Source organism: Labrus bergylta, chromosome 6 (assembly GCF_963930695.1).
Source record: "Labrus bergylta chromosome 6, fLabBer1.1, whole genome shotgun sequence".
In the NCBI taxonomy this organism is placed as follows: domain Eukaryota; kingdom Metazoa; phylum Chordata; class Actinopteri; order Labriformes; family Labridae; genus Labrus; species Labrus bergylta.
This window is the reverse complement of record NC_089200.1, coordinates 29,353,077-29,366,194: the sequence shown is the minus strand read 5'-3', so window position 1 is coordinate 29,366,194 and position 13,118 is coordinate 29,353,077. Positions and strand designations below refer to the sequence as shown.

At 39.0% G+C, this 13,118-nt stretch overlaps 1 protein-coding gene across 6 annotated transcripts in view; it reads left to right on the top strand.

Moving 5' to 3' along the window:
* The window catches only part of shroom2a (shroom family member 2a), a 43,350-nt gene that overhangs the window by 8,658 nt on the left and 21,574 nt on the right, over positions 1–13,118 (top strand). For 4 of the 6 annotated variants that reach the window (XM_020631320.3, XM_065956136.1, XM_065956135.1 and 1 more), the window contains one exon: positions 4,775–4,923. In XM_020631320.3, coding sequence (XP_020486976.2) covers positions 4,775–4,923 — 149 coding nt within the window. Of the gene's footprint in view, positions 1–4,774; positions 4,924–12,727; positions 13,008–13,118 lie in introns of those variants that run through there. The other 2 variants (XM_029276919.2, XM_065956138.1) reach the window with 1 other exon arrangement.

Here is a 13,118-nt window from a genome sequence, read left to right as displayed (position 1 = left end):
GCATGGTATAGCAGACTATGTTGCTCAGTCTGCTACTTCTGCGCCTTTTTTTAACATCACGCCTTACCTCCCCCCTCTGACAGGCACAGTCTCCCGCTGTGAGGAGCATAACATGTGAACAGCCAGGTCAGGAGAATATATGGAGCAGTGTAAATGTGAAAACGGCTTAAGATTCATCCTAGAGTTGACCTAAATAGCTGTAAATACATCTCCATCTTTTTTGTTGAAATCAAAAGTTCAACATTCATTGTATACCGAAGTGATAGACAGTCTGACAGATGCGTAAAACATCTGTCTGTTAATGCGGTTGTGTGTTTCTTGTCAAACAACAATGAACATTGTCAATGATATGTGCCAGCAGTCCCTTAAACCACACAGAGGTCTGAGGTCAGTGCCCTATCAGCTCGCTGCGCAGGACATCTGTCAGCAGAAAAGACACATTCCTTACCCACATCACCACCACATCCTTCCCTTCATGTCCCACAAAGAGACATGAAGCTATTTTTGAGGATACTCAGGCATCCAGGATGGCTGGAGTCAGCCTGATTATAGCCCGTAGGAAGATGGTAAACAAAGGACCTCATGCAGATTGAGCTGCTGAAGTGACACATGTTTGTTATAGCAGAATAAATCTCCTGCCTTGATGCTTTTTTATTCTGCTACTTGTCACCATTTGTTATTTTTATTTATGTTCTTGAAATGTCGTCGTATTGTTTAGACATATTTCCTGTTTGGTTGTTTTTAGTAAAAGCAGGAAATATTGTGTAGCCTCAGCCGGTCATACAGATGATGGCATGTTGTTAATCTTTAAGACATCATTTGTTTTTATGTTCAGTATCTCAAAGAAGTACTTTGCTGTTGACAGACAACATTTTAGACTGGATGTTTTGACTTCTCGTGCCTAGATAGATGTGAACTAAGTAAGGTTTACTTTGGTTATTAAATAAAATGAACTCATAGTTTCCCTTTGACTACTCTTGACTTCCAAAGTTTCATCATTTTACTCTGCATTGTCTGCTGTTCCTTTTATGTCATTATTTAGCCTATATCAAAATGATTCAAAGATCTAAACATCCTTGATGATGTTTTTGACTGTATGTCCATTGTCCATGCCAAACATTACATTTGTGTGTTTTTCTTTGGTTAAGAACTTGTTTTTGAAGTTTCACCCTCTAGACTTTCGAGGTGACTGTTTACTCACAACTCAGCGGGGAGTGGAGAACACAGTACTCAACTCAACTACACATATCAACTAGACACCAAAGAAACTTTAAATGCAAGGGACCTTGTGGGCAACAGGCTCAATTGCCATCGTGTTAAGACATTCTTCAAAAGATAGAGACATAACATGCATTTCAACTTAAAATCTTTGATATCCCAACTAAAAGATCCATCGTGTTTGCTACATCTTTGTAACCTTTACAACAATGTAGGTGATAGTTGAGATAACAATCCAAAGACACAACTGTTTGAAACTTGGCTGTGTCCGAAATCACTCACTCATTCCCTACTCACTATATCGTGAGTTAGATGTAGTGGACTATATCGTGCACTCACTCAGCGAAATTTAAAAAACATTTCAGACACTACTCGCACACTCTCCGGCTGCTGACAGTGACGTCATTGTTGTCGCGCAACTAAAATGTGCATCTTAACAATGGCCGAGGATCAATAATAACAGTAGTAACGGCATGAATTTCAGTGATAACTTTCGACCAAAACTCTTATATTTATGCTCACAGACTCTGGTCTCATGTCTGTCATTAGGACAAACTACCGTCACTGACGTTGACGATCTTTTACTCTTTATTCAAACTGATCAAAGATTTTAGTCAAAACGCTCCAAATACACACTTTATTGTGTTTCTGTGTTCACTAAAGTACACTACTTTTCAAAATGCATTGTAGGATACATTGATTGGACTATATGGAGTATGACCATGTAGTGCTGGGCGATATATCGTGAAGCTCGATTCGATCGATATTTAATTAATGCTTGATATGGAAAAGGGAACATCGATTTTATTTTTTAAACTACTTCAAAGTTTTCTCGCAGTATTTCGTTGCTCCGCGAGATTTCGTTGCTCCGCGAGATTTCCATGGCAGCGCTTGTTGCGCAGAGACGCAAGGAGGGCGGAGGAGAGGAGACTCCTGCTGCTGAGTAGCCTCGCTCTTGTAAGCGACCAACACGGAGGAGAAAGATGCGAGCGAGGCCGAATTAGTTCCAAAAAAGGGCTCATAAAACAGGGCTCGACATTATAACTGGCCCCCTGTCCCAGATGAATGATTGACAGAGTCCGGGCTGTTCAGATGGCGGCTTCACTGCTGTCACTTCTAATCTAGTTCTCCTTCTAGTTCTAATCTGAGTATTTTAATAATGTAAATCTACTTTAATTACTTAAATTTTACATTTTGAGATCTTTAAAGGCAAGACAAATATTCTAAGCATAGCCAAAACCGGATATTTTGTTTTGGTCTGTGTTACAGGACTCTATTTTTGTCCCATTAAAAAAACAACTTTTTAAAATATATCTGTTACACTTTGTGATATTTCCTTCATTAGCTTTAAAATCAACAGTTTATTTGACTCTATCATATTGCACTACTTAACTGCTGCTAAATATTTACTACTCTACCAGTCGGGATGCATTCACAATCCAAGTAGTTCTGCTAATGCACTGTTTTCTCCTCTTACATTTTACCTTCAGAGGGGCCCATATGTGCCAACTTACTGTATTTCAGCATATTTTCCCTGTAATACAGCCTGCAAACTGGCCTTCCATGACTCTGTCTAAAACTTTGCATTACGCTATTATCACTAATTTACACTTGTTTAGATTAACTAAAAGCCTAAATGTGATTTCAATTCGTATACAAAGGTTAAATGTATAACAAGTCATATGTAGTGAGAATGATTGTCCAGTTAAAGTTAAACTTTGGTGTTTATGTCCATTTTAAATATGGTAACCTGAGTCACCTCAGTCAGTGATCCAGTTTCTCTGCAAAATACCGGACCATATCGGGAGGGTTTCAGGAATCCAGCCAGCCGTCATAAAAACCCTCAGTCCGCCCTGCTTAGCTCTGCCTTAAGATCGTTATTATAGAAAAATGAAAAGGGGCTTTGATTGAAGCTAACTGGGCTCTGGATGATAAAGGCCATACAACACGTAATGGCCTGTAAATGTACACATACCTCCACAGTGTAGTCATGCAGCCCCTCTCACAGGTTGAGAACTGATCATCAGCTGCAGAGTTCAGCTTTTGTGTGTTAATGTGAAAATGCCAAGGAACGTCTCGCTGCTTTTCTCTGCACACTAAGTCGAGCTGTCCTGCACCTCTCATATCTGACTCTGTGTCAGAGTGAGGACAGCACTGACCTTAACACCCGCTGTTTCTGACGCTTTAGAGACCTTCACTGTTGATGTGGTTCTGTCAGTTTAATATCTTGTGTCTTCTATATTTAGGGGTCTTTTCAAGATATATACCAACACTAGCATTTGCTGACTGAAGCACGCTGCTCTGTGTGTACTGTATGTTCTCTTTGACGTAGGTGTTATTACAGGTGTCTGCCCTCAAACAAACACAATACAGCGTGTTTTTTTTCATCTGGCCAGTTGCTTAGAGAGTCACTTTTTGAAGCATTTTAAAAGCCTTTGATCCTTGTCATTAGAAACTGGCCTACCTGCTGTTAACTCTGGTGAACAGTGTGTTTAAGCTGTCATTGTTACCTTGTAAAATACTTGTAAGGATGTCAACAAGAGACGGACTAGGGGCTTTTTGATGCATTTCTCTCACTGACAACTGAAGCATGTTTTGTTTGTAGTCATGCTGCCCTTTTATTGTGTAAAGATTGCATTATGACTCATAGTTTCTTTATTATTCGTGTATAAGAAACATTTTAACCTGTCAATTAAAAGTTAAGCATTCAGAATTTAAAAAATAAATGTAGGGTATTGTGCACTGACTTTGCACCAATATCACTATGTTTGCAGTATGTTCCTGGAAAATGACATAATTTAAACAAAATCATATTTACAACACAGTATAAATGGAGGCCAAAAGGGTTCCATAAAGAACACCTGTATTCTGCAGGACAATAAGCTTTAAAACCTTCAGAACCAGTAGTGTAATCAGTAGTGTTAAAGCACTGAGAAGCAGTAGTTAGCTCCAAGATTAGGTCGTATGAGGTTATTTAGTCTCTCTCACAGCACTGTGGTGGGAACCTCTTGGACGAAAGAAGACTTTTTGCACCCATTTATAAACTAACTATTCTGTATTTGCAGGAAGCCGTTCTAGTAGAAACAAATATTATGCATGCATGTGGACACACAGATTCATAAACACGACAAGCTGCCTTTAGATTTACATTTCTGTCCCACTGATGGCACAAGACATCTTCCTTTTTCATTGAATGTAACAGACAAGCTGTGACTGTTTTTTTGGACTCCAAGTAAACTGAACTTCACAGCGAGCTAATAGCTGCAAAGTTAAAAGTTGGTGTTAGTATCAAACTTGAAATAGTGTAAACATGTTTTGTGTCCAAATTTGTCAGCCAAGATAAGACTCTATAATGTACTATTGCACATCTGCCTTCCTGTAGTGCGTTCCCAGTCATATTCAGAGGCTAGATATTTAAGATATTATTCTTATTGAAAGAGTGTGAAAAAAATGTTATCAAAATGTCCTTTTCACTTGCTAATAGCTGGGTGAAACTAAGCATCTGTGTCTTGGCATCATGTGTTTAATCTTTCCATCTGCTGTGTTTATGTTACAGGTGGAGGAGTGCAGTAAGGCAGCAGCTGTGAGTCTCCAGGTGGGAGACGAGCTTGTCAACATCAACGAGATTCCCCTGACTGGCTACAGACAAGAGGCGATCTGCCTAGTGAAAGGCTCCCACAAGACCCTCAGTCTGGTGGTGAAGAGGTAGGTAACCAATCCTCCGTCTCCTCCGGTGCCCTCTCCTCCCACATCTGCTGCTGTCACAAGTGCACTGAGTCACCATGGTGACATATCTAACAAACCAAGGCAGCAGAGGAGTGGAGACAGATGATCCTGCTCCCTGCAGCTGTCTGTCTGTTTCTAGTGCCTGTAGACCAGCCTGCACTTTCTGGGATTTCTTTCTAGTTGTTTTGTTGAGGTCCTGGTAGCTGGATGGTCCTGTTTAGCCAGGTTGCACTACACCGCTAAGAGTTTGTGACACCATTTTCCTGATGAAGCTGAAAGAAGGAAGAGGTTGGAGGTGACATCATTGACTCTGTGAGCAGGCAGGTGTAGGAAGGGCAAAAAAAGAGGAAGTCACTATGCATATGACAATATTTTGCAGAGAGATTGTTTGTTTTCTTTCAGCTGTGATAAAAATTTACCAAAGAACATCCAATGAACTGTAAATCCACTTAAATCATTACTCACTCTTTCTGTGAGAAGCCTGTCTTTGTGACCTATTGACTCCAAAGTATTGTTAAGTACGTATATCTTGTTTAACTGATGAGTCATTTGTCAACGTGAGAGCTGCAGGCCTCCTTACGAGTGGCCTTGTTGTGTGTGTAACACTGCTCCCATTGTCTCTTTGCCGTCTGCATTGCATTCTGTATTGTATCATATCATAACGTAATCCCTGAACAAATCCTTCTGTACAAGGAAGTCCTCTCACCATTTATCTCTCCACAAGGATGCGGCTGTGAGGCTCACTCATTGTTTCATACTCTCAACAGGCAGGTCTATTATGGGATGTGGAAACAAGGAGGCATTACTGTCTATAACAATCTATTTGATTTACTTACGGTATTGTAGGACAAGCCTTAAATGTATGATTAAGTCCAATATAAACACATAAAGTTAATACATCTTAAACATAAGAGATTAACGTTCTTATGGTTCCAAATCACATACTTTTAGTGCATGTTTTGCGTTAATTAGAACAACAGTTATGGCATACTGCATCATCATAACATTACACCTTGAAATAAGACCCTTGTGCTCTTCAATCCATCAGAGTCCCTATGGTATCAGTTGAATATAGTATGAAATATGTTTGCCTTATAGGGTCAAATATCTATTTGCCATGAAACAAAATAGTTGGTTTTAGTTATAATGAATAGGATTGACACAATACTGATTCCCTAATAAAAATCAACAATGGCGATACCTGTTTCAATACCTCAAAAATGTAAATCTTAGGAATCTAATATTGGAAAAAACTCTTGTGTCTAATGACCAACAGTTGTATTTGTGCAACCAAGACAGTGTGCGGAAGTTTGCCTACAATTCTTTAATGGATTCATTCCTCTCCTACTCACCTGTCTTATGAAATAGATGTAGATTTAAAAGCTTTAGTCCTTTTTGATATTATAAAGTAATTGAGTAATGGAGATTGTATCATTTCAAAACACGGCATCAAAAAGTATCAAAATCTTTGCGTTGTACCATGCTTACTCGTGTTTGTGTTATTTTATTTATCCCATTTCTATCAATGTATTTAGGCTGGACAGTTTATATCTTACAGTGAGTTTCTTTGTACACATTGTCTGTAGCAGCAATGTGTCATTTTCTGTTGTTTAAAGTGAGAAGGAAAAGGTCCATTTACTGGGTCAATTTAACAGAAGCAGGATGCATGACTACAGGATCTGGGTATTGTCATTTCATTATGTTTGTAGTTGTAAATGGAGAAAGACATTTCCTTACATGGACATGGTTTATTGTTCATATTGCATTGTATCCTGCCTTTGAGCCTCATGAGACTATTTCTTCCTTTTGCTGGCCTGTTTTGGAGAATTTTTCTGTTTAGTTTCTGTAAATAACCTGTCCAGTCCCTCATTTTCAAGGCCACAATAACAAGTCAGAGTCTGACTAAGAATACAGCAGAGTGATAATGATTCATTATAAAACCTCAAAGCTTCAGTGCCCTTTCTTGTTACTTTTTTTTTTTTTTTTTTATCAAAGTCTGCAATCTGGACGTTTTGTGTAAAGCTGGGGTTGGAAATGTAGTACGGTGTAGCATTCCTCATTATTATCCACACCCATTTAAGCCCCAGTGTTTAAATGTAGTTTACTCTGTGTCTGAGCTTGTAAAGTGTCAGCCATGAAACACCTTTCATTGTATCTCAGGGGTAATGTTGGATAGTTGAAATCAGGATCAGGAAGCTGTCAGAACCTGCTCCTGTCCGCAGGTGTGGTCTCTTTACAGACAGCACCAGGGAGGAGCCTGATTTATTTTGCATGCAGTGACTCATGTGAGATTGGCGGTGTAATGTCATGGGAAGAGGCCTGTCAAATGTTACACAGAGAAAAGTCAGGTGTGGTTATCAGTTGGAAAGCATCTCATTCTCTCTGCACATGCTCTGACAAAACTACTGAATACACAGTGCTTCAACTTTAGTCTGTCATAGAGGGAGTCTTTAAAGTTTTACAGTTGTATTTCTATTTTAAAACCACCTGCAAACATTGAGAAAAAAGCAGGGTGTTGATTGTTAAAAAGCAGGTTTTGTGCTTGATTTGTTTAACACTCGCCAACACTAACTACTGCATACAGTCAAATAGGGCCCGACCAATATTGCACAAGTAGTAATTTGGACAAAGTTTCTCTATAACAAAGATGATGCATTACAAGTTTTCCAAATGGTATGAGACGTTAAACACTTTCCTGGATTGTAAGTATAGGTCTGATACAGGGACGGGAAGTCAGTTTCAGTTGGGGGTACTGAGAGAAGTCTTTCCATACGATGACGTCATACTTTCTGCTGTGCGAATTCGTCCTTTGTTAATTAATTTGAATGTTCAGGATTATTAACAGGCCTACTTAGAGTATTAACAGCAGCTCATACCTCCCTAAGAACATTTTACACTTCTATAGACAAAACCCTCGCACAGATATTTCACATGTTGCCGATGAACACTTTATAGTTTAAAGAGTGGGGGGGGGGGGGGGGGGGGGGGGGGGTGACGAGTGGATGCACAGACATAAAAGCACATTCATCGCACAGTGGAGATGTTTGGACAGCGTCAGCATGAGACTTAAGTCTGAGTTACATTAGAGTAGATGATCATTTGAATTTCTTATTTCTTGTCCCTCCACCAATTGCACTCACTCTCTTTACGTTGACAAATCAGGACATGCTGCTGGTCTCCTTAAGGGGCAGCAAACCCTACTAGATGTTCTCCAGGAAATGACTCTCTGTGTGCCATCTCCTATCTGAGCTGCTCTAATTTAGAAAAATTGTGCAGATTTTAAATTGAATTTAAGTTTGCAATATGTTCTAAACTGTGTTTGCCCCTCCTTGCGATGAAAGCAGCTTTACCAAGATCAAGGAAAAAAACAGCCCACACTCTGGTATTTTTTTGTCCAGTGCAATTGGAGTTCACAGAAAAACTTCATTTTAAACAAGAACAGCTCTTTCATATATGTTTTGGTTGTTGGGGTTCTGTGATTGTGATCTCCTGAGTTAAACCACTTTCCTATAAGGTATGCACATCATTCTGTGTACCTCTCTTTTACCTGAAGGCAGTTACAATTTAATTGTATTCATCAGGCCCCCTGTAGTCTGGCCTGTCTTGCTTTTTCCTTCCCCTGAGGCACTTTTAGTCAATGTAACAAACAGCAGAGTGAATCATTAAACTTTATGAAGAGAAGCTGAAAGTTTGTTGTGGCTTTCTGTTTCCCCCTTCTGGCTTTGTTAAAGAAGTACCACAATAATCACTTGCAAGCTCTGTTATCTTGTTCAATAGGAGACTTAGGCAGTAACTCCTTCAGTGCTGTTGTTGCTTTAAAAAATACTGTTTACAATACATCTATGTGGCTATTTTAAAAGAGTTGGGACCAGAGTTTTGTTGCACAATCCAATTATAGCTGGAAAAGCTTATTGGTCTACCTTACAGCATGAGCATTCAGCAGGGGCTGCAGTGCAGTGGCTTACATGCATGCTGCTCTTAGTTTTTCCTAATCAGCACACATAGTATGTGAAGAATGCTGTGTTCTGATTTCTTGTAATAAGCAGATTTCTTAAGATTTTTTAGTTCTCAGCTGAGGAAATCACAGTTTAGAGATTTCTGTGAAGCGCTTAACTGCTCCCCCTCAGTTTCTTGGTTTGCTCCAATGCCAAGGTTAGTGGACAGGCAGGCACCGAAGTGGATCAATAGCTTAACAGAAGGACAGAATCAATTAAATCTTTTTTTTTTTTTTTTGCAATCTCATCAAAGAAAATGTATGCTAGCTTTTAGCTGTGATTGCTTTTTCAAACCTCTTGACATGAAGAAGAAATGCTCGTTCTTGACAAGTATTTCCAGAGGTATGTATAAAAGTATGGAGGGCATGTCACGTTTTTTGTTCATCCTTTTTATCCTTGGGAGAAAAATGATATTGCATAAAGTCTGTTCATTCTGAATGCTAAGTTAATGATTAATTCATTGTAAATTCATGTACAGTGGTTGTCTTGTATTCAGTGGCAAACTTTTATCCAGTTGTCTTGTCTGACATGTGAAATTGTTTAGCACATACTAGTAACTTAATGTTTATGAATGTATTACATACTTTACATACAACTTGATTAAATGATCTTACCTCACAGGTGTGTTGTTCCTGTTTAATCCTCTAGGTTTTTTATACAAAACTTTTATATTCTTCATAAGTTAATACCTAAACTACAGCTATTCTCCTCGCTGTTTGTTGTTTGGCTTCTGATGCCTTTTATCCTTTAGCTTCTATTATAGATAGGCCAGACTGGTAGGGGTTAATCCTGTATTTAAACACAGTTTTTATTCATTTTAAGGGTACATTTACTCAGCTGATAGCTAAAATTAGCACTATGGCCAAACTACAATCATTTTTTGCAAATCTCTTTTTAAATCTTTTTAAAAGTAGATTGTGTTGGGAAGACGCTTCAGATTGTAGATGCTTTGAATAATGACTTTTCTTCTCTGTGACTCAGGACATGTCGCATTACATTTGTGAAGTTTCTTGCCAAATATCCACTCTGATCTTGTATTTTATCAGGCCTCTAAACGCCTCTATTTCAGCTGTGCTCAGAGCAGACTGTTTCTGGGTCTATAGCTTTAAATGCAAGAGAGCTGTGTCCGAACAAGCCGCTCCACAAGGGGATGTGGTTAGGGCTTTCAAACTCCATGCCCAATTGTTTACGTCGGCTTAGACGTAAAAACAAGCACCTAGCTGTGGGAGTGTCCCCCACCTGGGGGAGGGATTACTGCCCTTTGTGATGTCGCAAAGGGAGAATCTCCAAATGGGCAGTTTGAGCACATATTTTCTGAAAAAGTGGAGCAGGCAAAAGACGGAGAGGATGGACCTTTCTCATAATTTGGGGGTTTCTAGACAGACTAGAGACACACAGTGTTAAAAAAAACCTGTAGAGCGTGCATATCATTTATCTATAACTCAGTTTTTATGTCTATCTGCTGTTCTGCATGTTTCACTCAATGGTTTTGTTTGCCACATGTTCCTCCTGAAGCCAAAAAAAAATAAAAATGTAACCACTAAATTGGCACCAATTAGTCTGAGCGTCATCTTACTCCATCAACATGATGTTGTTGCATGGTCATTATAGCTTGTGATAAATTCTGACTTTTTGACATAATTGCAAATGCTCATATTGCGATTGTCATGCCATTGCAATGTATTGTGCAGTCCTAGTAAAGACTGTCAGTGTTTTAAAGAACATCTCTTTATCAGATTTGTTTATCTCTTTAAGGTTGCTTCTGTTATGGTGTCACACAATGTGGGTCTCTTAGTGGCAAATCCATCACCTTTATCCTTGGGAAATTGACAAGCTGTTGGAGAAGTTATTCCAGCAATCCTTGACCCTGATTGGCTATGAGTTGTAATGATTGATGTTGTCCATAAGATGCTGGACTTTGTTAGAGTGATGTTGTTCAGACCCTCAAACTTAGACAAAAGGGCTTCCAGGTGTTTCTGGGTTCAGGGTCAGTGCGGACAGCCACTGACTTGACAGCTGGTATGCCACTCAGCCCAGGAATGTGCTGGTCATTACATGCTGCTCACGGTTCACCTCTCTCACCCGAAACATGACTGGTTTGATTGTGGGTCCTGCTGAAGAGGGTCTTTGTCAGACCCTCAGGGACCAAATGGAATCCACCATCACCTGAAAGGTGCAGGTTGGCTGCGTACAACCTCAGCATATTTCTGCCCTTCAACGTAAAACGTGCTGCTCTCCCTTTTTTAAGTCTTTTATATTGCTAAATATATCCACCTGTCTAAGAAACAATGTATGGCTGGTTCTCACGTCATGGTTTGTCCTTAGCAGATCAGCTTAGGGATAGGGATCTATACAACATTGTGAGCTTATAATCAAAATACTGTGTTCCCAGCACCTCATGATGAAAACCTTGTTTGGACTGTATGCTTGATTGCTTTCCTCACAATAGATCTCTGGGAATTTTGTTGCCCTTTTATCAGCTTTAGATTGGAGCCATTCTTTGCTAATCGTCTTGCCTGTCAGCAGACTGGTTGCATATTGCCATAGCACATTTTGATAAGATAAAAAAGTCACAAATGCTTTTTCATTGTCCCATTTAGTGCCTTTTATTATTGTTTGTATCTAAAGGAGGCAACAGTTGAGTTAAAATAAATAAGCTCTAATGGCCATTTGATTTAAACTACGAAGCGTTTGGCTCTCTTGTTATCTTTCATATGCTTCCGGATCCTAATATGCTAATATGAGTAGAAGGAAAAAGAGAATGTATATAGTTTGCACAAATAATTATAAAAACAAGGACAACAAACGAACAACAATCACATATATTTCAGGTGACAGGTGTGTAGAAGAATTGTGTGTGAGTTAATGTATGCAAAGAACTCCTGCAGACTGTTACACTAAAGTATGGGCACTTAGTCTTGAGTTTATTTTAAATTAACTTTTTACATTTTTGATACGTCATTGTTAAGCATTTAAAAAGTTAAGGCACTTGTTTCAAAGAGGGCCCATAATTAGTTAATCCTGTCGGTTTATTTTTTACCTCTTACTTCTCTTTAATATTTTATAGATTATCTTACCAAAGAAAAGCAGCTGACAGTCCGCTGAATACTGATTATTGGCAGAAACCTTGCAAGTATTGAATGTGGTAAAATAATTTGAATGAATTTGTCATTCTTAGTTTGTACCAGCATATATAGTAGTGGTATATTTTAATTAAAATTATGAAGTGTAAAAGAGTTTTAGAAAGTAGAAAGTAATTCATTAGGTAAACCCAACCTAGGTTATTATGTACCAATAAAACTAGTTGAAATAGAAAGAAATAGGCAGAAATGTTGTTGTTGTTTGAGAATCACACATTCATTAATCTACAAGCAACAAGCCTTAATAAACCCAACCTGTAATAATTCTTCCAACAAAACAAAAGCCTCTCGTGTGCTGCTGACGTCTCTGCCTGGGCAGTTGTGTTGCTCATTACTCAAGGCTTTCAGGAATCAGGGTGCCCTTCCACCCTAGAGAGCAACCTGTTGCCATGGTTATGGTATAAATGCAGGTCTGGCACACAAGAGGGGAGAAGAGTCCAGTTTTTCATCTGTTCATTAGCATATTAGCCCCTTAGAGCCAATGAGACGAGGCAAGGTACGGGAATACTCCAAGGGGACTGGCTGCGACAATAACCCTCCTCCTTCTCTGTTCACTCTTCCTCCCCCCTCTCAGGGGTAAAACCCCCGTAATCCTGAAGGAAATCTCCCCTCATTCTAACTAATTCTGCCCAGAGAATTTAGTTAAAGTTATGGCCGTCCTGTTGAATGTTAAGTTGTAGTTGTAAGTAGGTGTGTGTTTTCAGGTCGTGGATCAGTGTTGGAGTTGAGCAAAGATGCTCGTCAGTCTGCATGTGTCTTTATTGTGGTTTTTTCTTTGAAGTGTCTGAAGTGGAGTCTAGTGCCTGACCAGCACACGGACTCAATTGGTCTCAATCCTTAACTCTTCTCCAGTTAAATATTCTTAAATGATCTTTTGGATTACACATTTCTTTTAGTCAGTTTTTGAATTCCTCCATCCAGATGTTTGGTGAGTCAAAATGAACATTTGATGTTTTCATAATTTGAACTTGTGTATTTAAAAGCTTCTATACCTTCTGTTTTTTTTGTTTTGCTATGTCAGTGTAAAACTGGTAGACAT